Here is a 21,455-nt window from a genome sequence, read left to right on the forward strand (position 1 = left end):
CCTGGGTGCAGCCGAGGAGCCCAGACTGGGACCACGGCGGGTGGAGGGGGCCCTCTCCCGCACATTCAGGGGTCTTTACGTCGAGGGGCTGGCCTGATTCCACGTGACTGCCGCAGAAGTGGGCAGAGGTGGCAGGGGCGGAGGGGCGAGGGGAGCCTACAGCGGGGGGCGGCGTTTGCTGCGATTTCCCGGGCGCGTGAGCAGGGAGCGGGGTGAGAAGCAGAGTGGCTGGAACTCGAAGCCAGGCCGCGGTGGCCCACGCGGTGGCCTGCAGCAGAGCGCTGCATCTCGTAACATGTTAAATACTCAGCCCTCCAGGGTGTGTGTGTGTGTGTGTGTGTGTGTGTGTGTGTTGAACGGTGGTTAATTCGAGGCAGGCGTCGTGGGTTAAGCCACCGCTTGCCATGCTGTGTGTCTCCCATAACGGAGCGCTGGCTTGAGTCCCAGCTGCACCACTTCTGATCCAGCTCCCTGCTTGTTGAGTGTGCAAGGAAAAGCAGAGGGTGGCCCAAGTGCTTGGGCCCCGGCACCCATGTGGGAGACCCAGAAGAAGCCTCAGGCTCCTGGCTTCAGTCTGGCCCAGCCCTTGACCATTGCAGCCATTTGGGGAGTGAACCAGCAGATGGAACACCTCTCTATCTATGCGTGTGTGTCTATCTGTCTATCTATTTATCTTTCTCTCTCTATCTATCCATCCATATTCCTGTATATCTCCAGCTCTTCCAAGTAAATTAATCCTAAAAAAAAAAAAAAAAGAGCCAGGAAGCCTGCCGCCTGCGTTACCTGCAGAGCCCGCGGGACTTCCTGTTGCCAGGTGAGCTGGCTGGGCCACAGCTCTTGGAAGAAAACCTTTCCGGTCACCTCCGGGCGCATACTTAAGTTTTATCAACGTGGCTTTGGCTAGGAGAGGTCTTAGGTCCCCCAAGGGATCATTTTTTAAATTCCAGCCTGGGCTTACGGCTTCTGCATGCCTGTGAAGTCCATCAGGTGTGGCGCAGGGTCACGCTCAAGCACAGGGAAGCCGGGGGCGCTGGCCTCGGTGAGAATGTTCTGGAAGAACAGCTGACCGCAGCCGCATCCTGCGCAGGGCCGTTCTGGTATTTCTCCCTCGCTCACCGCTTAAGGCAAAGACTTCCTACCGCGGCTCCCCCCACCCCACCCCATCGCCTGTTTGTCAATGAGAAACAGGTGTCAGGGACCCCCAGGCAGTTGCTTTCTAGAAGGGACCACAGCAAACCTGAGACCCCCTGAGCGGGGAACTGCGTCCCTCCCGTTAGCTCTGTAACACTGATTTTTTTTTTTTAGAAGCACTAATGCCAGCCAGTTTTCATTCCTCTATACTTCTTTACAGTAACATAGCAACCTTGTTACTTTAAAAAAAAAAAAAAAAAAAGATGCTAATCCACCCCAAGGCACAGCCACCGACTTTGGTAAGCTCCACAGAGCTGCCTGCAGTTCTAGGAAATTTTTCCTGCCGTCCCCTGGGCAAATATTTGCACTTGCTATAAAGCGACTTTGTTTGCAAGGCAAAGCCTGTCTGTGCCGTGAGCGGCGAGCGTTTCGACGTCTGGGCATGCCTGCTCCTGACAAACTCTCCCATGTGTTTCTGTCACGCTCAGTCCCAACGGCAAATAAAGCTTAGGCACGGCTTCCGGCCGCCGTGTGCAGCAGGTCTGGAAAAACAAGGGAATGGGTAACAGAGACGGGCTGGAGGCTTGGTCTCGTGCTGTGGGCAAGCCGTGACTTTCCCAGCTGGGCTAAGCCGTGTGGACGGCTATGGACAGCGTCCATCATTTTGCTCTAAAACCCAAACTCCCAGCTGGTTTTTGTCCAGCTCCTGGACGTAGGAGTGCAGGAGAAGCTGTTGAAAAAAACTTGGCACCATTGGAAAGAAACCCAGAGACATTGCAAATGAAGCAAAACGCGTTATGAACCAGGAGATTTTCGGTTGAGATGAAGGCAACGTTGCAAACCAGGAAGACAGACATCCAGCAGCCCGACGTTTCTTTGGAATGGAAGGCGGTAAACTCTGGATTCCTTTCACCAAAATAAATTCCAGATGGATCAAAGATTTAAAAGCAAGCCATGAAGCCGTCTAGTGCTCTGGAGGGAAGATGAGGAAGGGATGCATAATTCTGAGAAGCGAGGGGACTGTTTTTCTAAGCAGAAAAGCAAAACTCAGAAGCTATGAGAGACTGGCTTTATGCATTTCAATTTCAAAGCTTGTGGGGGGGCGGCTGGCGCTGTGGTGCAGTGGGTTATAGCCCCAGCCTGCAGTGCCGCATCCCATATGGGTGCCGGTTCTAGTCCCGGCTGCTCCACTTCCAATCCAGCTCTCTGCTATGGCCTGGGATAGCAGAAGATGGCCCAGGTGCTTGGGCCCCTGCACGCATGTGGGAGACCTGGAGGAAGCTCTTGGCTCCTGGCTTCAGATTGGCGCAGCTCTGGTCATGGGGGCCATTTGGGGAGTGAACCATCGGATGGAAGACCTCTCTCTCTCTCCCTCTCATTGTCTGTAATTCTACCTCTCAAGTAAATAAATATTTTTAAAAAATAAATAAGTAAATAAATCAATTTATTTTGGAGCAATTCTATTTCCCTGAAATCCAGGCATAAAAAGGTTTTAAAAAATGCTCCTGGAGGCCAGCGCCGTGGCTTACTTGACTAATCTCCCGCGTGTGGCGCCTGCACCCCAGGTGCCGGGTACTAGTCTCGGTTGCTCCTCTTCCGGTCCGGCTCTTTGCTGTGGCCCAGGAAGCCAGTGGAGGATGGCCCAGGTGCTTGGGTCCCTGCGCCTGCATGGGAGACCAGGAGGAGGCGCCTGGCTCCTGGCTTCAGATTGGTGCAGCACCGGCTGTAGCGGCCATTGGGGGAGTGAACCAACGGAGGGAAGACCTTTCTGTCTCTCTCTCACTGTCTATAACTCTTTCTCTGTCTCTCTCTCTCTCTCTCTCTCTCACTATCTAACTCTGCCTGTCAAAAAAAAATGTTCCTGGAAATACCTATTATAAACAAAACTGTGCATGGATTTAAACAATTTTTTGCAACAAAATACATTTATTTTTAATTGCATTTTCCACACACTTTTCAAAATCCTCGTGTATTTGGTGTGTCTGTTTTCTTCCCTCTATTTCTAAACTTGTCAATGATTGTGTTCTTCCTGTGTGTTGTTGATTTATTTGAAAGGCGGAGTTGCAGGAGAGAGACAGAGAGAGATCTTCCATCCTCTGGTTCACTCCCCAAATGGCCACAACAGCCAGAGCTGGGCTGATCCGAAGCCAGGAGCTTCTTCCAGGTCTCCCACACGAGTGCAGGGGCCCAAGCACTTGGGCCATCTTCTACTGCTTTCCCAGGCCATAGCAGAGAGCTGGATCAGAAGTGGAGCAGCTGGGACTTGAACTGGCGCCCACATGGGATGGCAGCAGCCCAGGTAGGGGCTTCACCTGCTCCGCCACAGCGCCAGCTCCGAGCACAGCTGTTTTGCCAGAGTAGAGGTGCAATCCAACCCCAAACAGAGGGACAAAGGAGAGAGGAGGGGTGGACAGTAGTGTGGGGGAGCGGAGGGAGCAGGCACTTAGCCCAGCGGATCTGCTGCTCTCCCACATTGGAGCGCACGGGTTCAGTTCCTGCTGTGCGGGCTCTGGGAGGTGGCACCCAAGAAGGCGACCACAACGTGGGGTCGTGGGGTCGGGAGTGAGGTGGGAACGGCCAGGAGCCAGGGTCTGCAGGTGGCGCCGCCCCCTAACCCCACCCCGGAGGCGGCCAGGCGAGGGCGCCTCACCCAGCAGCCCAGCGCTGGGTGCATCTTAGATCCAGGTCTTCCAGAATTGTCCGGGGAGAGCTGGGCGCCCCTCTCCGCCTTGGCGTTTGTGGCAGAAATCGATACTGGAAGTTTGCGCCTCTCCCTGGCTCTCTCGGTACCAGGAGGATTGGGTGCCAGGAGGGGGGTCCGTGGGAAGTGCATACGGGTTGGGGGGAGGCGGGTGTGCGGCCGGAGCTGGGTGAATGTTAGCTGAGACCATCTTCAGGTGGGAGAGCAACCACAGGGGGGTTGGCTGGGCATCTACCCTGTTCCCCATGCTGGAGACCCGGCATGGGCAGTGGCCCCCAGGGGGCTCCCATTTGAGAGAGGGAGAAAGACAGCAGCAGAAGATATGAGTAAACCCTGCCGGATCTGGATGGCGGAGTTGCTGTGGTGCAGACAAATCCCAGGGGGTGGCAGGACTGGGTCAGGAAGGCCTTGTGTGGCTGAGGCAAGGGGAAGAGACGCCCGGGCAGGAGGTTCAGCAAGTGCAAAGGTCCTGTGGCCGCAGCGAGCCGGGAATTGTCATTGAAAAAGCCAAACGGCCAGTGTGGCTGAACGGCGGGGGGAATGAGGGCAGAGAGGGGACAGGTGTAGGGGTGTAGGAGGGGACAGTCATCTGGGACTTTGCGGGACAAAAGGGAAGACTTGGACTTGGAGGACAGGAGCTATGGGAAGTCTCTGACCTTGGTTCCTCCAGGGACCCCTCCGGCTGTCACAGGGAACAAGACGGAGCCCGGTGAGGGGCAGTCGCACGGACCGATGACAGCGTTTGTTGGAGCCATCAGTGGGTTTGTGTCTGCAGCTCAAGCGCCCAGCACAGCTGCCCGATGCAAATTAGTGCCGATGTCACTGTGGTTGCTGTGGCTTTCCCCTCGCCACAGCAGATTCCAGAACCACAGAGCATCTCAGGTGCCCCCGAGGCTGCTAGCCTCCCACCCCAGGGAGACGGGTCCGTCTCAACCCCCATGGGGCCCCCCCGCGTCCTCTGCTGGTTTCCAACCCTCCCCTTGTCTCATCCGTGAGGCTGAACTCCATGGTTGCCCTGGAAACCCAACTGTCAATCCCAACCCCCTTCTGTGTCCAAGCCGGAAAGCCATGTTCCCAGCATCCTTTGCTGCCAGTGACAGCCCTGTGACACCATTATGGACAAGGGGATGGAAGCAGAAGTCAGGCTTCTGGTAAAACTTGGGGTTCCCGGGTTCGACCCCAGCTCCCGCTCCTGGCTCCAGCTTCCTCCAATGCCGACCCTGGGAGACAGCTGTGATGGCCCGAGAGACTGGGTTCCTGCATCTCAGCGGGCGACCTGGACGGAGTTCCTGGCTCCTGGCTCTGGTCCAGCCCGGACTGTGCGGGCATCTGGGGAAGGAACCCGAAGACGGGAACTCTCTCTGTCCGGTCTGTGTCTCTCAAATGAGATAAGTAACTGAATAACCAAAAGAAAGAAACAGAAGGGAGTGGGAGGGGCCAGCGCTGTGCTGTAGCAGGTAAAGCCACCGCCTGCAGTGCCGCCATCCCATATGGGTGCTGATTCTAGTCCTGGCTGCTCCACTTCTGATCCAGCTCTCTGCTGTGGCCTGGGAAAGCAGTAGAAGATGACCCAAGTCCTTGGGCCCCTGCACCCTTGCAGGAGACCCAGAAGAAGCTCCTGGCTCCTGGCTTCAGATTGGCACAGCTCCAGCCATTGCAGCCAATTGGGGAATGAACCAGCAGATGGAAGACCTCTCTCTGCCTCTCCTCTCTCTCTATAACTCTGACTTTCAAATAAATCTTTAAAAAAAAAAAAAAAAAACTCTCAAATGTCACCTCCTCAAGGAAGCCTTCCTGGATAAGACTAAACAGGATTAGCTGCACAGGGTCCCCAAGACACTTCTCTCTTTAAACTGTAGCAAGACATGTCCCAGGAACACCGAGCCCAGTCACACACCCCACACCAGGAATCAGAACACGCCTTCGGGATAATTATAGGGCTTCTCTCGCCAACTGTAAACAGGTGGAGCTAGCCTGTGGCAACCACAGGACTGAGCTAAAAGCGGAGCCTGTCTCACTCACTGAAGTATGCCGGGCATGTCGCCCCCCGCGGGAACAAGGACACTTCTCAGTGAACACCGGGGGAGGTAGAAGTGAGCCGCTCTGTGGTCTGTTCTCGGTCTGCAATGGGCACAGGCGCTGGGATGTGTGACCGAGGGCCGAGGACCCACACATCCGCGGCAGATAGGTGGGGGCCGATTTACTCCACCTTTGTATTAAAAAGGACAGCATGGGGCCGGCGCCGCGGCTCACTAGGCTAATCCTCCGCCTGCGGCGCCGGCACACCGGGTTCTAGTCCCGGCTGGGGCACTGGATTCTGTCCCGGTTGCCCCTCTTCCAGGCCGGCTCTCTGCTGTGGCCAGGGAGTGCAGTGGAGGATGGCCCAAGTCCTTGGGCCCTGCACCCCATGGGAGATCAGCAGAAGCACCTGGCTCCTGGCTTCGGATCGGCGCAGCGCCGGCCGTAGCAGCCATTTAGAGGGTGAACCAATGGAAAAAGGAAGACCTTTCTCTCTGTCTCTCTCTCTCACTGTCTAACTCTGCCTGTAAAAAAAAAAAAAAAAAAAAAAAAAAAAGGACATCATGAGTATTGAATTGAATGTGAATTTTTTTTAAAAAAGATGGATTTATTTATTTGAAAGGCAGAGTTAGGGAGAGAGAGAGAGAGAGAGAAAGATTGATTCAATTTGCCAGTCCGGTTCCCCGATGGCTGCAGCGGCCAGGGCTGGCCTGGCTGTGTGTGTCTCTGTGTCTGTGTTTATTTCTCGGTGTGTGTGTGTCACAAACAAGGACATCGCGAAGTTAGGACGTGTCTGTTCTCCCACTGATGAGAAAGCACTACATGGGCAGGTGCCTGGAGACTGCGCCACAGCTGGCACGCCCCAGCAAACTCGCCCGCCTGGAGCCACACGGCCTCCAGACCCTTAGTTTGCTCCAGGGGTTACCATGTTACCTTGTTCGCCATGTTGGTGGGCAGATTGCCCGGGAGTTGAAGTCCCCCGTGGAGACCTGCACACCGACTCCTGCATTGTCCCAAACATTCTGGTCATTCTTTGAGCACCTCCTTACTTTCTGGCCCCAAAAGATGGTCCAGGATCCTCTTGTCCTGTCCCTGTCCCCGCAGGCCCCTGCGGTCAGCCGCTGTCTTAAGGACTGGCGCGTCCTTCTGAGTCCTCCTGAGGGGGTCACTCACCCCCGAGTGACCCCCTCCTGCTGTGATTTCCATGCAGTTGCCATGGATACCGCCAGGCCGCAGAGCGGAAGGAGGTGGTGACATCACTGCGGGAGCAAGTGCAGGGGCCACAACTTGGACTTAGCCAGGCCACGGGGGCCAGGGCCAGGGGACAAGCCTCCTGCCTGCAGGCCCCCAAGGATCGCCATCCCCCAGTGGAGGCGTCAGCACCCCCCTCCCCCCTCAGTGCAGCTTGGCCCAGGGAGTCAGCTGGGGATCTCTCGCTGGTGCTTGTCGGACACGTGGGAACCCGTGGGCCTTGCCAGGCGCCCTCTCCGTGGGGCTGGGGCATCCACGCCTGGGGTTGGATGCATTGGGCCTGCCCTGCCAGGCCTCCTCTGCTAGCGGGTCCCGGCACCCTGGATCGGCCCTCGGAAGCTCCCGGCAGCTCAGGCCTGAGCCAGCGGACCTGCTGCTGCCGAGGGAGCTGGGCAGGGTGCTGTTCGCAGCCAAGGACATCGCCCTGCTGGAGCACGGGTGCAGGGAGCTGGAGGTGGACAGCTACAAGTCCCTCATGACCCTGGGGGTCCCGGAGGACGGCGGCCACGAGGATTTCGAGATCATTCGGGCCCCCCGGGCAGGTTCAAGGTGGCTGGGAAGGCCTTTGTGGAGGAAGAGAGGTGCAGAGTGACCACCGTTAGGACACCACCTCGCCGTGGTCCCCGGGAGCCCGAGGGCAGGGGCGGAGTGTGGAGAGGGGTGGGTGGAGATCCCGACCAAGCTGAACCTCCTCCTGCAGACCGAGCGCAGGACGGTGCAGGTGCGGCCCGGGTGCTGATGCTGGAGCTGCGCCTGCCAGCCATGGTCCCCAGGGAGCTGCCTGGGCTGGGGAAGAAGCCCCAGGCGGGGGGCCCCACAGACGCAGACCCCGGGCCACCACTCTGGACTCCCCAGAGAAGGAGAGCAAGGCTGGCGATGACAAGGGGAGCAGGAAGAAGAAAAAACCACAGGTGGCACCTCGCGGCTGACAAGCAGGTGACGTGGGGGGCAGGGCAGGGAGTGGGGAGGTTACCCCAGTGGACATGGGGGTGTCATCTGGGTAAGTGTGGGTCATGAGGGGTGAGAGTGGGAGGGGTAGGAATGGGCAGCAAGCCAGTGCCAATCAAGTGGGCGTTTTTATCTGAGTTCCCTAACCTGTGGGTAACAGCTGAGTGGGCGTGGTCAACCTCTGGCTGCGCGAGGGTCCTTCCTTGCGCACAGTACAGGAGCCAGCCCGGGGCACGGCCCCACAGAAACCCCCGCCTTGGTGGAGACCAGTAAGAGGGTGAGCACATCTGAGCGACTTGCGTACACGTGCGGGAGCGCAGGTAGCATGTGAACACCTGTGGGAATCGCTCGGCGATCACAGCGTCTTGCTAAGTGCGCATGCTTCATTCACGCGTGCTGCACCTATTTCCTAAGCACCTGCAGTGTGCAAGGCCCTGGGGAAAACGACGGGGTACGCAACAGACCCAGAAATTGCCCTCGTGCCTGGCCCAGTCAACATTTGGGTCGGTGCAGGTAACCCTGGAGTCAGCCAAGTCCATAGGCGAGGGCGTGCGTGCCTTTGCGTGTGTGGACGGTGCCTGCGGGCAACGTCTGAGAACGGGCAGAGTGTGCGTGGAGTGTGTGTGTGGTGTCTGAGTGCGGGAGGGTAACCTCGGAGTCAGGGCTGGGGGAGACCCAAAGACCCGCCAGCCACGCCAGCAACCGGGAGAGCCCCGCGGACCGGCCGCGCAGTCGCAGTCGCAGCCACAGCGCCGCGGCGCGTCCTACCCTTGCCATGGAGACCGCGGGCTGCCCCAAGCGCCTGCGCAGACGAGTGTTTGCCGGACGCTCAGGTTCTGCTCCCCCGCGGGTGCTGGCGCTCGCCCCTGCGGCCGGGGCCGGAGGCAGCCCGGGGAGCTCAGGCCCGTCCAGTGCTGGACGCCCCCTGGACGCGCGTCAAGCCGAAGCCGTGGCTGCCCGCTCCGGGCAAAGCTGCGTGGACCCTCTCCCCGCCTGCAGCGGCCACACCGCGACCCCCTGCCCGGAGTGGCGCCTGGAGAGAGGGTGCTACATACAGGTCTCCCCAGAGGACGTCCCAGAATCTCCGAGACTTCCAGGGAGGGCTCCCTGAAGGAGGAACACTTCCAACAGCGCTTCTTTTTAAAAACAGCATTAATACTGAACACACACACACACACACACACACCCGCCCCAGTGGAGTCCCTTGTGAAGATAAGGAAGAAAAAAAAATCCGGTAAAATCCAGACCTGCTGGAGGTCGGCGGGTAGACAGGTGCACCCCTGAGTTCTCAAATTACCATGAGTTCAGGGATCCTCGAAGATTTGAGCTGAATTTATTTTCAAGAATATAATTTACACGGACGCACGCCTACCGGATGGTAAGGCTGAGATCCCCCCCCACACACACACCTGCCCCACGCCCCCTCGCCGTGGTTCACTTTCATTTGAGCTTCTGCAGGATCCTTGGTCAGGGCAGTGGGAGCTCTAGACGGATCTCTGCCCAAGCTTTTTGTGTGCTGTTCCCCGTCGTGGCTCGGCTGTCGGAGAACAGGGACGTGGTGACGCCTCTTGCCACCCAAGTGCAGCCTACGACTGTATCGTGCTTCGTGTGCTGCTTGTTGTGGGGTTCCGCACGCCATGTTTACCTCCGTGATACCCACCAGCGAACTGTGAGTTCAAGGTCGCCCATGAAACCACAAATCGCCTCCCACGTCTCTTCTGAGATCTTCTGGCTGGCGCGTGTTCTGGGGCCGCAGCGCGAGCTGTCGCGTGAGACCCTTAACGATTTGGAGTCACTTTCCTGTCAAAACATCACCAGCAAAGCAAACCCGAAAAGCTGAAAGTCGCAAGGAGCCCGGATGTCAGACTGCCGCTGACCTGCTGACCTCCGTGAGCCTTCTTTGTGGTGGGTGCTATGTTGTGCGAATCTAAACTGCTAAGATGTGTGCTAATACAATCCCAGCCTGCTTCCCGATGGCTGGAGGGGATCCAAGGAAGGTGAATTTGGAAAAACTATCTGGAGGCTAAAAAGATTCGGAAAACCACTTCCTACATCTCACTACAGAAGCATTAATAATGTGAGCAGACTTCAAAAAGCTCATGGAAAATGAGCTTAAAAATAAGTTTTTTTTTTTTTTAAAGACTTACTGGTTTATTTGAAAGGCAGAATTATGGAGAGAGAAAGAGAGGAAGAAATGGAAAGAGAGATATTTCATCTTCTGGTTCACTCCTCAAGTGGCTGCAACAGTTGAGGTTTGGCCAGGTGGGAGCCAGGAGCCAGGAGCTTCTTCCGGGTCTCCCACATGGGTGCAGGGCCCCAAGCACTTGGGCCGTCTTCCGCTGCCTTCCCAGGCGCATTAGCAGGGAGCTGGATCAGAAGTGGAGCAGCTGGGTCTCAACTGGCAGTCCAGTGTGGGACGCTGGCGTCACAGGTGTCAGCTTAACCCGCTGAGCCACAATGCCCGTTCCCGGGCGTTTTCTTGTTTTTGTTTTGCACAAAACTTTCTGTTTTCTGAGTTTTTTGGATTTCACAAAAACAGATGCGGAGTGACGAAGCAGAGCTTGAGCCTGCACAAGCCACTTAACCTCCCTGTGCCAACTGCGTTGGACCACTTGGGCTTGGCGGTCTTCTTTTTTACATTTTAATTTATTTGACAGACAGACAACTCCTATCTGCTGGTCCCCCCCCACACACACACCCGGCAAATGCCCACAACAGACAGGGCTGGGCCATGCTGAAGCGGGAAGCCTCGAACTCAACCAGGCCTCCCAGGGGTGGCAGGAACCCAACCCCTGGGGCCGTCACTGCCCCGCCCCCTTTCAGGGTTCGCCCAGCTGGAAGCTGGCACAGAAGCCGGGCACTGTGCTATGGGGAGGCCAGCATCCCAGCCAGTGTCTCAAGTGCTGGGCCAAGCCCCTACCCCCAGGAATGACAGGACAAGGGGATCCCCAGATGAGGGGAGCACATCCAAGGGTGTCACACATGGGGCGGGGGGGGTTCCTGGTGGGGGAGACGAGTGGCTCCTCAGAGTTGTGGATTCAGGGTCACACAGCCCCGGGGGCCAGGCTCTGCTCCCTGGCCTCTTGTGTCTGAAGGAGGGGCCCCCCAGCAGAATCTGCACCGCTGGTTGCGGGGGTGCGCGTTCTGGGGGCCCTTTCTGAATCGACCCCTCCTAAGCGACTTCAGCTTGCAGTCCGTGTGTGGGCACAGCCAGGGCGGGGCCTCTGGGACCCTTCCAAGGTCTCCCTCACCCAACACTGAGCCCCAGGGCTCGGGACCCCCTGTGAGAGCGCTCACTTCAGGGGTAGTTACTCCTGAGGGTCAAGGTCGGAGTGAAGGGTGGAGCTCTGCCTTTGGAGTCCTCCTCCTTGCAGCCTGCACAGCCAGGACGGAGCTGGGACGGAGCACTGCACACTTCCCTGTGGACGCCTTGAGAATGAACGCAAACTACAGGGGCCAGCGCCATCACCTGCAGTGCCGGCATCCCATGTGGAGGCCGGTTCTAGTCCCGGCTGCTCCACTTCTGATCCAGCTCTCTGTGGTGGCCTGGGATAGCAGTAGAAGATGGCCCAAGTGCTTGGGCCCCTGCACCCCCATGGGAGACCCAGAAGAAGCTCCTGGCTCCTGGCTTTGGATCGGCACAGCTCTGGCTATTGAGGCCATCTGGGGAGTGAACCAGCGGATGGAAGACCCCTCTCCCTCCCTCCCTCCCTCTCACTCTGTGTGTGTGTGTGTGTGACTTTCAGTATTATTTTTGCATCCGGGTAGCAGGATTCTGCCCTGCTCTCTTGCTGTTTCCTTTGAAACCTCAGTTCTTCTCTGCTTTTCGATGGCGGCGGGAGCATCCCTCAACCGCTCGTGGAGGGGGGGGTTGGCATTTCTCGCGCCCCCCCCCCCCGAAAACCTACGGCTTTCGACACCCGGACATCTCATCTCCCAGGTCGCCCTGGCACGATTTCTGGGATCCTTGAGCCCGCCTTCCTGAAACCGGGGTGTCCCGGGATTCTCCTCTTGGGGTTCCATGGCAATTTTTTAGGCGAACCGGCTTTGGGGAGGAGCCGCCCGGCCCCAGCCCTCCCGGGCGCCCCAGCTCCCTAGCTGCCCTGCGGCCTCCGCCCCAGGCTCCAGCCTCCTGCCCCCAGGCTCGGCCGGGTGCGGGAGCGTCCCTGGTTGCCATGGAGACCGCGAGTCCGCGGAGGGAACCTCTGTGCTAGTGGGCGGGGCTGTGGGAGGCCCAGGGGTCGCGACCGGGCTGGGCGGGGGCTGCTGCGGGCGGAGCAAAACCCGGCGGACCCCAGGGACCTGGGTCTGCAGGGCACAAACAGCCGGCGCGAGCCAGCGATTGCAAAGGTCGGCGGGGACCTCAGCCACCTAATATTTATTTAAAAGGCAGAGTTAGAGAGAGATCTTCTATGCACTGGTTCTCGCCCCAAATGGCCGCCAAGGTCTGAGCCAGGTCAGTATCAGGAGCCTGGACCTCCATCCAGGTCTCCCACGCAGGTGGCAGGGGCCCAAGCACTTGGACCGTTCTCTGCTGCTTTCCTGGGTCGCATTAGCAAGGAGCTGGACGGCAGGGGAGCAGCTAGGACTGGAATCTGCGCTCTGATATGAGATGCGCAGGTTTGCAAGCCACAGCTTAACCCTCGGCACTACAGTGCTGCCCCACCCGTTCGTTTTTGTATTGGTATTAAGGTCATCGTCACACCAGGTTTTTGTGTTTAAAAAAACCCGTGGGGGGCCGGTGCCACGGCTCACTTGGCTAATCCTCTGCCCGTGGCGCCGACACCCCGGGTTCTAGTCCCGGTCGGGGCTCCGGATTCTATCCCGGTTGCCCCTCTTCCAGTCCAGCTCTCTGCTATGGCCCGGGAAGGCAGTGGAGGATGGCCCAAGTGCTTGGGCCCTGCACCCCCATGGGAGACCAGGAGGAAGCACCTGGCTCCTGGCTTTGGATCAGCGCAGCGCCGGCCATAGCAGCCATTTTGGGGGTGAACCAACGGAAGGAGGACCTTTCTCTCTTTCTCTCTCACTGTCTAACTCTGCCTGTCAAAACAAAATAAAACAAAACAAAAAAACAAACCGTGGGGTCAGGTGTTTGGTGCGGCAGCTCACTTCTGATTCCAGCTTCCTGCCAATGCGCACCCTGGGTGGCAGCAGGTGAGGGCTCAGGGACTTGGGTCCCTGCCACCCATGTGCAGACCAGGATGGAGGCCCAAGCTCCTTGCTTCCACCTGGCTCAGCCCACAGTTGCAGTGAGCATCTGGGGAGTGAACCCAGAGGATGGAGGATCTCTCCTATCTTTCTGTTTCTCTGCCTTTCAAATAAAAAAAAAGTTTAATACATTATCTTTTACAATTGCATTTTGTTATAATTGATTTCCTTTGTAATGCAATGGATATAATTCTATGCATTGAAAAACTGTTCCGTAAAGGGTCCATGGCACAGAAAGGGTTAAGGATTCCCAGGCTACAGGAGCCCTGGTGGGTCAGCCTGAAGAGCCTGTCATAAGATGACCTTTGAGCAGAGGCCAGAGTAAGGTGGGGGCAGGACATTCTGGTTGGACAAGTGCAAAGGCCCTGGGGCAGGGGGAGCCTGGTGTTCAGCAGAGAGGTGGCAGTGTAGCCAGAGAGGAGTGAGGAGGAGAGGATAAGAGAGATGCAGGAGAGATTTTGTAGGGCTCTGTGGGCAGTGGTGAGGACTAGGCTTTCATTCTGTGTGAAATGGAAAATTTTCAAACGAGTAGAGACAGCTCTGGGAGATCTTTCCAAAGCTTCCCCCAGCTGCTGAGCCCGGGTGGATAGGAGGTGGCACGGGGGAAGCAGGGACCCCCAGTGACAAGGGGCAAGAGATGGGGGGGCTTCAGGGGCTGAGGCCATTAAGGGAGAAGGGTGGGATGAAGCTGCAGCCGGGTCTTCAGCAGCCTGGCTGGGATTTACTCCAGTGCTGGGACCTGCTTCTAGCATCAGACCCTCCACTGGGAGCACCAGGTAGCCCGGAGCAGTGCCAGTTCGCCCACTGGTAAAAGGCTGCAAGCAAGGGTCCCCCACCGGGGCCCTGGGAACAGGTGCCTTGGGCACATAGCGAACACCTGGGCCCAGGGAGACCTCCAGGCTGGCCACCTGTTACTACTGCTAGTCCCGCTGTTCCTGTGCGTGTTACCGGGGGACCCTCACAAACGCTCCGCACTGCAGGGGTCCTGAGCCAGCCTGTCTGTGATGGGGCCTAGGGACACTGGGTTTCATTTAACTTATTTGAATTGATATTTCAGATCGCTAAAAATGCGAGCAATCCTGGTAGAACGAAAAATGCAAGTGTCTCCGGCCCCTGGGGGTCCCCATGCCCCTGTGTGGAAACGGCCGCTGTTGGCAGTGCTCGAACGCACGGTTTGCATGTGGAAATGTCTAGACTTTGGTCTACACCCGCGCGTGCACACACACACACACAGGGCAGAGAAGTCAGGTCCAGGCCCAACTGCTGCCTAACCAGATGACCCTGAGGAGGTGAATGTGATTCCTGGGGCGCCGCATCCCCACCGTGTAATGGGCCCACCACGCGCAGTCCCTGTCCCACACACGGTGCAGTGGGCATCCGATGAGCTGTTCATGGCAAACACTTAGAAGAACGCCCCGGCCATGGGAAGTGGCCCCAGAAACCCTGCCGCATAGTCTGTGACCGTGGAAACAGATCTTAAGGTAATCACCCACACACTCAAAATATTCGTTAAGCACGCCCCCGGGGTGTAGCTGGGCTCTGGGGCCACCAGCCACGTGCATTGAAAACCGCTGCTTGGTGGCGCCCGTGGCGGCGTCGGCCACCCCTCCTCCGGGGCCTGCACGTTCGGGAAGGGCAGGTTTGGGGACCACGGCCTTGGCGCGTCAGGTGCTGACGTGGGCTTCAGCCCTTGGCGCTGAGGATCGGGGCCCCAGCGAGGCGCGGGGCGCGGCCACACCCCGGCGGGGGAGGAGAGCGCGGCTGCCCCGAGGGGAGTGGACGGCCCCCCTGTCAGTCTTCCCGGGGCCGGGAGTGTAAGAGGAGAAGGGGAGGTGGGCCTCCCGGCGGGGGGCGGGCGCCGAGCGGCTTCCTGGCCTTGGGCGGCGCCGCCCCGAGCGCGCGCGGGCTGGGAGGTGGGAGGCGCGGCAAGGTCAGGCGGGAGCCGGGCGGCAGCCAGCCTTGGGGGCGGGAGACCCTCCCGCGGGGGCTGGGCCGAGGCCTCCCGGCGCTCGGCCATATTGAATAGCCTCGGCCTGGCCGTCTTTGTCCGCCGAGTCCGCTCTCCGGTTCCCAGCCACGTCCCGGGTGCCTGGGGCGGGAGGGAGCCGGTGCGCCCCGGCCGACTTGGCGTGGCCTTCGAGGCTCGGGACCCGCCAGCGGCCTGCGCGCTGCCTCCTCCCCAGCGTCGGGGTGAGCAGGATCCGGGCGCACACTGGAGCCCGCCCGGTCCCTGGCTCCCCCTCTCTGCCCCAAGACCCGAGGCTGCTGGTAGTTTGTTCGGGCTCTTGGCCCGCCGGCCCCAGAGACCACCCTGGAGATCTTAAAGACCCTCGAGAAGAGCCACGTGGGGGGCTGGTTCCCCTGGGGCTTCCTGCCGTCCCCCGACAGCCTGATCCTCTGGAGCGTCCCAGACTCCTGCAAGGATGTGGACCTGGACGTGCTGGTGGAGGCCCTGAAGCCGGTGGGAACCTTTAAGAAGATCGGCAAGGTGTTCCGCCGCGAGGAGGACTCCACCGTGGGGATGCTGCAGATCGGGGAGGATGTGGACCACCTGCTCATCCCCCGGGAGATCCGGCTGGCCGGGGCCGTCTGGAGGGTCATCTCCAAGCCGGCCACCAAGGAGGCGGAATTCCGGGAGCGGCTGACCCAGTTCCTGGAGGAGGAGGGTCGCACCCTGGAGGACGTGGCGCGTCTCATCGAGAAGAGCACCCCGCACCCACCGCAGCCCCCCAAAAGGCCCAAGGAGCCCGGAGGGAGGAGGCGCGTCCCGCAGATGGCCACGCCGCCGCCGCGGCTGGTCGTGGGCACGTACGACAGCAGCAACGCCAGCGACAGCGACTTCAGCGACTTCGAGGCGTGCAGAGCCCAGGCCGCCAGGGGCGCGCGCCGCGGCCGGCGGGTGCGCAGGATGCCGGTCAGCTACCTGGGCAGCAAGTTCCTGGGCAGCGACGTGGAGAGCGAGGATGACGAGGAGCTGGTGGAGGCCTTCCTGCGGCGCGGGGAGAAGCAGCCCAGCGCGCCGCCTGCGCGCCGCCGCGTCGCCGTGCCCGTGCCCGTGGTGGAGGACAACCCGGGGCTGCCGCTGTCCAGGGCCGAGCGGTGGCGAGAGTACGTCGGCCGCGTGTCCTGGGGGAGGCTGAAGCAGAGGGTGAAGGGCTGGGCGCCCAGGGCCAGCCCCAGGCTGGGCGAGGCCAGGAGGGCCTCCACCGAGGGCGTGGAGCCAGAGCGCGCTGGTGGCGGCCGCGGCTGTGGGGAGGCGGGCATCGCTGGAGGGGCGCCCAGGCCCAGGCGGTGGAGGCCCAAGATCACCTGGGCCTCCTTCCGCACCCGTCGGAGGGCGGGGGCGGGCGTCCTGGCTGCCCAGAGGGCAGGGGCTGCAGAAAATCAGAGGGCAGAGGCTTTAGATAATCAGAGGGCAGAGGCCGTAGCTGACCAGGGGGCTTTAGATAACCAGAGGCCAGAGGCTGCAGCTGACCAAGGGGTGGCAGCTTTAGATAATCAGAGGGCAGAGGCCAGAGCTGACCAGGGGGCAGGGGCTTTAGATAACCAGAGGGCAGAGGCCGCAGCTGACCAGGGGGCAGGAGCTTTAGATAATCAGAGGGCAGAGGCCGTAGCTGACCAGGGGGCAGGGGCTTTAGATAATCAGAGGGCAGAGGCTGCAGCTGACCAGGGGGCAGGAGCTTTAGATAATCAGAGGGCAGAGGCCATAGCTGACCAGGGGGCAGGGGCTTTAGATAACCAGAGGGCAGAGGCCTCAGCTGATCCAGGGGAAGAAGGTGCAGATAATCGGAGGGCAGAGGCCTCAGCTAATCCAAGGGCAGGGGCTGTAGGTAGTCAGAGGGCGGAGGCCTCAGCCATCCAGGAAGCTGAAACTCCACCTGCCCTGCGAGCCACAGGGTCCGTGCCAGGAGCCAGGGCCCGCAAACCGGTCAAGACCGTGAGGTTCCAGACCCCTGGACGCTTCTCGTGGTTTCGCAAGCGCTGGAGAGCCTTCTGGAACAGCCCCCGGCTGCCGGCCCTGCCCAAGAGAAGCCCCAGGGCAGGGGAGGCCAGGAGCCTCCGGGTGCTGAGGGCAGGGGCCAGGGCCGAAGGGGGTCGGGGGGAGCGAGAGCAGGAAGCCCAGCTGTGAGGGGGCTCAGGTGGGCACCTCGGGGAGCCTGGCGGAGGAGAGCCCCCCCTCGCACCCGCCCTCCGCCCGCTGAGCCAGTTTCCTTTCTCGTGAAGGTTTTCTCTCATGCATTGGTTTAAATAAAAAAAAAAAAAAAAAAAAAAAAACTGACTCCGTATAGCAACCCAGAGAATGCAAAGACCGTGGGGCTGCCTCGCCCACGTCGCGTGGGTCCTCAGATGCAGTTCTAGGTGCCCAGCTGCGGACGGAGCGAATTCGCTCCTTTCCCTGGTCTCCTCTCGCCTGTGTCACGTGGGCAGCCTCCTTGAACTTGAACCGAGGCTTCGAGCCAACAAGCAAATAAAAATGCTTACGAGTCTATTTCTTAGCTTTGGACTTGACAACCGACAAATGCCCCTTGCTGCTGTCCCGTCCCGGCTTCCGCGATGGCTCCCCTGTGTTTATGTCGCCGCTTTGCCCGCCATCCCTACACCCTTGGGCTCCGCTGGTCCCGAGGGTGCTCAGCCCAGGGCTTGCACACTACACCCCAATCTTGGTTATGAGGATTGTGAAAACCCGCCCTGGGGGAAATGCATTAAAAATAGAGTCCCAGGACACTGGCACCAGCGATATGGATTGGCCTGGGCTGGCTCTGTGGGTTAGGACCCAGCCCTCCTAACATCCGGGCCAGGTGTGGGGAAGGGGCAAGGAGGGGCTTGCTAAGGCCTGGTGCGGGAGGGGAGTCTGTCTGAACTGCCTGCGCCTTCACCCACCAGCCCCCAGCCAAGCTGAACGCAGGAGAAAAGGGCGTTCACACCCCACCCCCCACCCCCACCCCCACCCCGTTTTGTCTTCCTGGCCCAGGGCAAGCCTGGCTTCAGTTTCTTAGCTCCTTCCCTGGGAATTGAAGAATTGTGACCCGCCCGCACCCTTGCTTTCTCCTCTGCCTGCTGTTTTCCGGGTTTCCCAGCTGTGTTGCAGGGGAGGGGGTCGTTGCTAGGACCCCCGTGCTCGGGGCAGTGGGCGCCCAGCTGCGAGGTCCCGGGCAGCCAGAGGCCCTGGGGAGGTGTGAAGTGGGCCCCACCAGGGGCTGGGAGTGGGCATTGCAGGGTCGGGGGCAGGTGGTTCCGGACTGACTGAGCGCCCACGCTGTGGTTGGCGGTGGCCGTGGGCCTGCCTTGGAGCGGTGACCACGGCGGAGCTGGCGAAGGGGAACACAGAGACAGGGAGAATCAGACGCGGGGAGAAGCCGGGCCGGGAGCTGCAGGCTGCAGTCACCGCCCCTCCCCGCCTGGCCGCCCGGAACTGGGAGGGTCTGGAGGGGCGGACGTTGGGGTCTGAGGGACGGAAAGGGGTGTGGCCCTAGCAAATGGGTGAGAGGCCAGATGGGCTTAACACCAAGCCGGGTGCTGATTTCAGACAGCAGCCCTCAGCAGCGCGGGCCCCGCCCGCTCCACGCTGCGCGCGCACGCACGCCCCCAGACCCAGCCTGGAAGGCAGCGCGCGCGCACACACTCGCATCTAAGCCCCGCGCAGACCCAGGCGCGCCCTGATCGGACGCGGATGGCTGAGCAGTCTGTCCGCATCTTGTGCCCGGGTGGGTGCGTGGCCGCACACGGGTTGTGCACACGCGCGCGCTGTGCTGGGTGCACGCGCCCTGCCGGGCTGTCGCTTGCACCCACAGTCACGCAGAAGCAGCCCAGGACGGGCACAGACAGAACTACCCACATACACAGCAGCTCTCCTCGCAGCGTGGACACATCTGCTCCGGGTTGCCTCCCCCCTTCCCCCCTCCGTGGGACACAGCCCTCCCCACGCCACCTCTCGCCGTCCGCAGCAGCCCCAGCGCGGGAGGCCCCAGAGGTTGGGAGGAGCCCCGGGTGACCCAGAGCTCCTGGTGTGTGTAGCGCTGTGCCTTCCGACGTGGACTCCAGGTGAGCGTGGCCAAGTCATAGAACCGAGGGGAGTGGCCGAAGACCCAGCCCCGACCCACCCGCGTGCAGGCCGGCGGCCCCCAGTCCCGCGGCGCGCTCCAGCCCGGGCGCCCGCACGGTTTGCGCGGCGGTGCTGCAGCGCCGCCTGGCGGGCGCGCCCGGCTCTGCCGCGTGGGTGCGGGCGGCGTCGGGGCGCAGGGTCCCGCGGCTTCCCTCCCGGCGGTTCTAGAACAGGGTCACGCTGGCGGAGTCGCGGGACGCCCCTCCCCCCACCTTAGCAGCCCCAAGGGCCCACGCTGACTCAGCCTCTGACGGAGGGGGAGGTGGGAGCGGGCGGGGCGGGGCGGGGTCTGGAGCGGGGCCCGGAGTAAGGCAAACTCAGGTCTGAACTCCCCCCCCCCCATTTTTCCCCCCCTCGAATCTCAGTTTCTTCATCTGGGAAATGGGAGTGAAACCCCGCCTCCATCCAATTCCTCCAAACCTACGCTCCCCACCGCACGCACACGCACCGCCCTCTTCGTTCCGCAAATCGTTTCCCTCGCTTCCTGCGGCCCCCAAGACCCCGTCCAGGTCCCCCAGCCCCGGTCTCCGGCTCCAGCCTCGCCCCCTGCTGGCTGCGGCTCTTACAGCACACGGCTCTCCGTCCCCTGCACGAGACCCTCCCGGGGACCCCCAGCACCTCATCCCGGCCTTCGCGGCTCTGCCAGGCTGCGCCCCTGCCACGCCACCCTCGGGCGCCCGCGCGGTCGCTTGGAGCCAGGAGCCCGGAGCCCGAGGAGGAGCCGGCGCCGGCCCCGTTGCGCGCAGGTGGTGTGCGGGGCGCTGTGCGAGGCGGCCTTCCCTGCGGGATGCGGGGTCTTTGCGCGGCCGGCCTGCTAGCCGACCCTATGGCTAGACTGGACCATCGGGAGCAGATGGGGACAAGAGAAGCGGGGGATGGCGTGGTGGGGGAAGGGTGCTTGCAGGGGGCTTCCAGGGCTCACTCCCACCCACCACCCCCTGCCCCCCCGCTGCCTCTGCCTCCATGGATGCACCTGACAGCCCTGTTGTCTTGTTGTCACTAGAATGGAGAGTCCAACGGCCCCTGGGAGCCCTGGACAGTGCCCCAGCTTCCAGGCCACCACGATGTGCCTTCAGCTCACCCCGGCGCCCCCTCCCGCCACCCGCTCCTCCCTGCCTGGGGTTTTGGGGGCAGCCAGTGAGGGTCGTTCGGTCTGGGTTCAGATTCCAGCGCTGTGCGACTCCGGGCAGGTCACTGGCTCTCTCCAAGCCTCAGTCGTGCCTAAACTTGCATCGAAGCCCTCTGAGGCCCTGCAACAGTGCCGTGCAGTAAGAGCTACAGGAATGGGGCCGGCGCTGTGGTGCAGCAGGTAAAGCCGCCCTACAGTGCTGGAATCTCATATGGGCGCCAGTTTGAGTCCTGGCTGCTCCACTTCCGATCCAGCTCTCTGCTATGGCCTGGGAAAGCAGAAGATGGCCCAAGTGCTTGGGCCCCTGTACCCGCGTGGGAGACTCGGAAGAAGCTCCTGGCTTCAGATCAGCTCAGCTCTGGCGGTTGCAGCCAATTGGGGAGTGAACTAGCAAATGGAAGATCTCTCTCTGCCTCTGCCTTTTAAATAAATAAATAATAATAAAAAAGCTACAGAAATGACAGCTGTCGTGCGTAGTGATCAGCGTCGAATCCCAGTTCTCCACTTCAGAGCGGACTCACTTGCGCAGGTACACCGCCCCCCCACCCCCACCCCGTGCGCCGTGCACCTGCGCGCTCAGGCAGCACCACAGCTACGCATCTCACCAGCGGTCTTTGAGCGCCACCTGGTGGGCACCACGAGCGCCGCGGCGTGCGCGGGCTTGGGGGCGGCGGGGAAGCAGAGCCCTCCTCCCTCGAAGGGCGCCTGGCTGCCCCCTCTGGGACCGAGGCAAACCGTCACGCCCTGCACGCCGAGGGGCGAGCCGGGGACCCCTGCCCACTCGCTGGCTCTGCTCCTCCCTTCGCACTGGTCTCGCTTCTAATTACTTGGCTGCAGACATCAGAAAAGCTGGCGGCCAGGCGTCTGGGAGCCCCTGAGGCGTGACCACCCCGAGGGAAGCACCCACACCCTGGGGGCCCGAGGCGACCCCGGATGGACTCGCTCAGATTTGAGGCTGCGGTCTC

General features: G+C 60.8%; 2 protein-coding genes across 2 annotated transcripts; both read left to right on the plus strand.

The window, feature by feature from the left end:
- Window positions 1–6,794: 6,794 nt before the first annotated feature.
- On the plus strand, window positions 6,795–9,890 carry PNMA8C (PNMA family member 8C). Its single transcript, XM_062175935.1, is given in 6 exon segments — window positions 6,795–6,800; window positions 7,452–7,635; window positions 7,638–7,764; window positions 7,766–7,821; window positions 7,824–8,038; window positions 9,714–9,890. Coding segments are annotated over 6 exon segments (765 nt in total).
- Window positions 9,891–15,406: 5,516 nt separating this feature from the next.
- Window positions 15,407–17,737, plus strand: CCDC8 (coiled-coil domain containing 8). Its single transcript, XM_062176654.1, has one exon. It carries the CDS (start codon window positions 15,780–15,782, stop codon window positions 17,385–17,387), a length of 1,608 nt encoding a protein of 535 aa, XP_062032638.1. The 5' UTR covers window positions 15,407–15,779; the 3' UTR covers window positions 17,388–17,737.
- Window positions 17,738–21,455: the final 3,718 nt, after the last annotated feature.

Source organism: Lepus europaeus, chromosome 19 (assembly GCF_033115175.1).
Source record: "Lepus europaeus isolate LE1 chromosome 19, mLepTim1.pri, whole genome shotgun sequence".
Classification (NCBI taxonomy): Eukaryota; Metazoa; Chordata; class Mammalia; order Lagomorpha; family Leporidae; genus Lepus; species Lepus europaeus.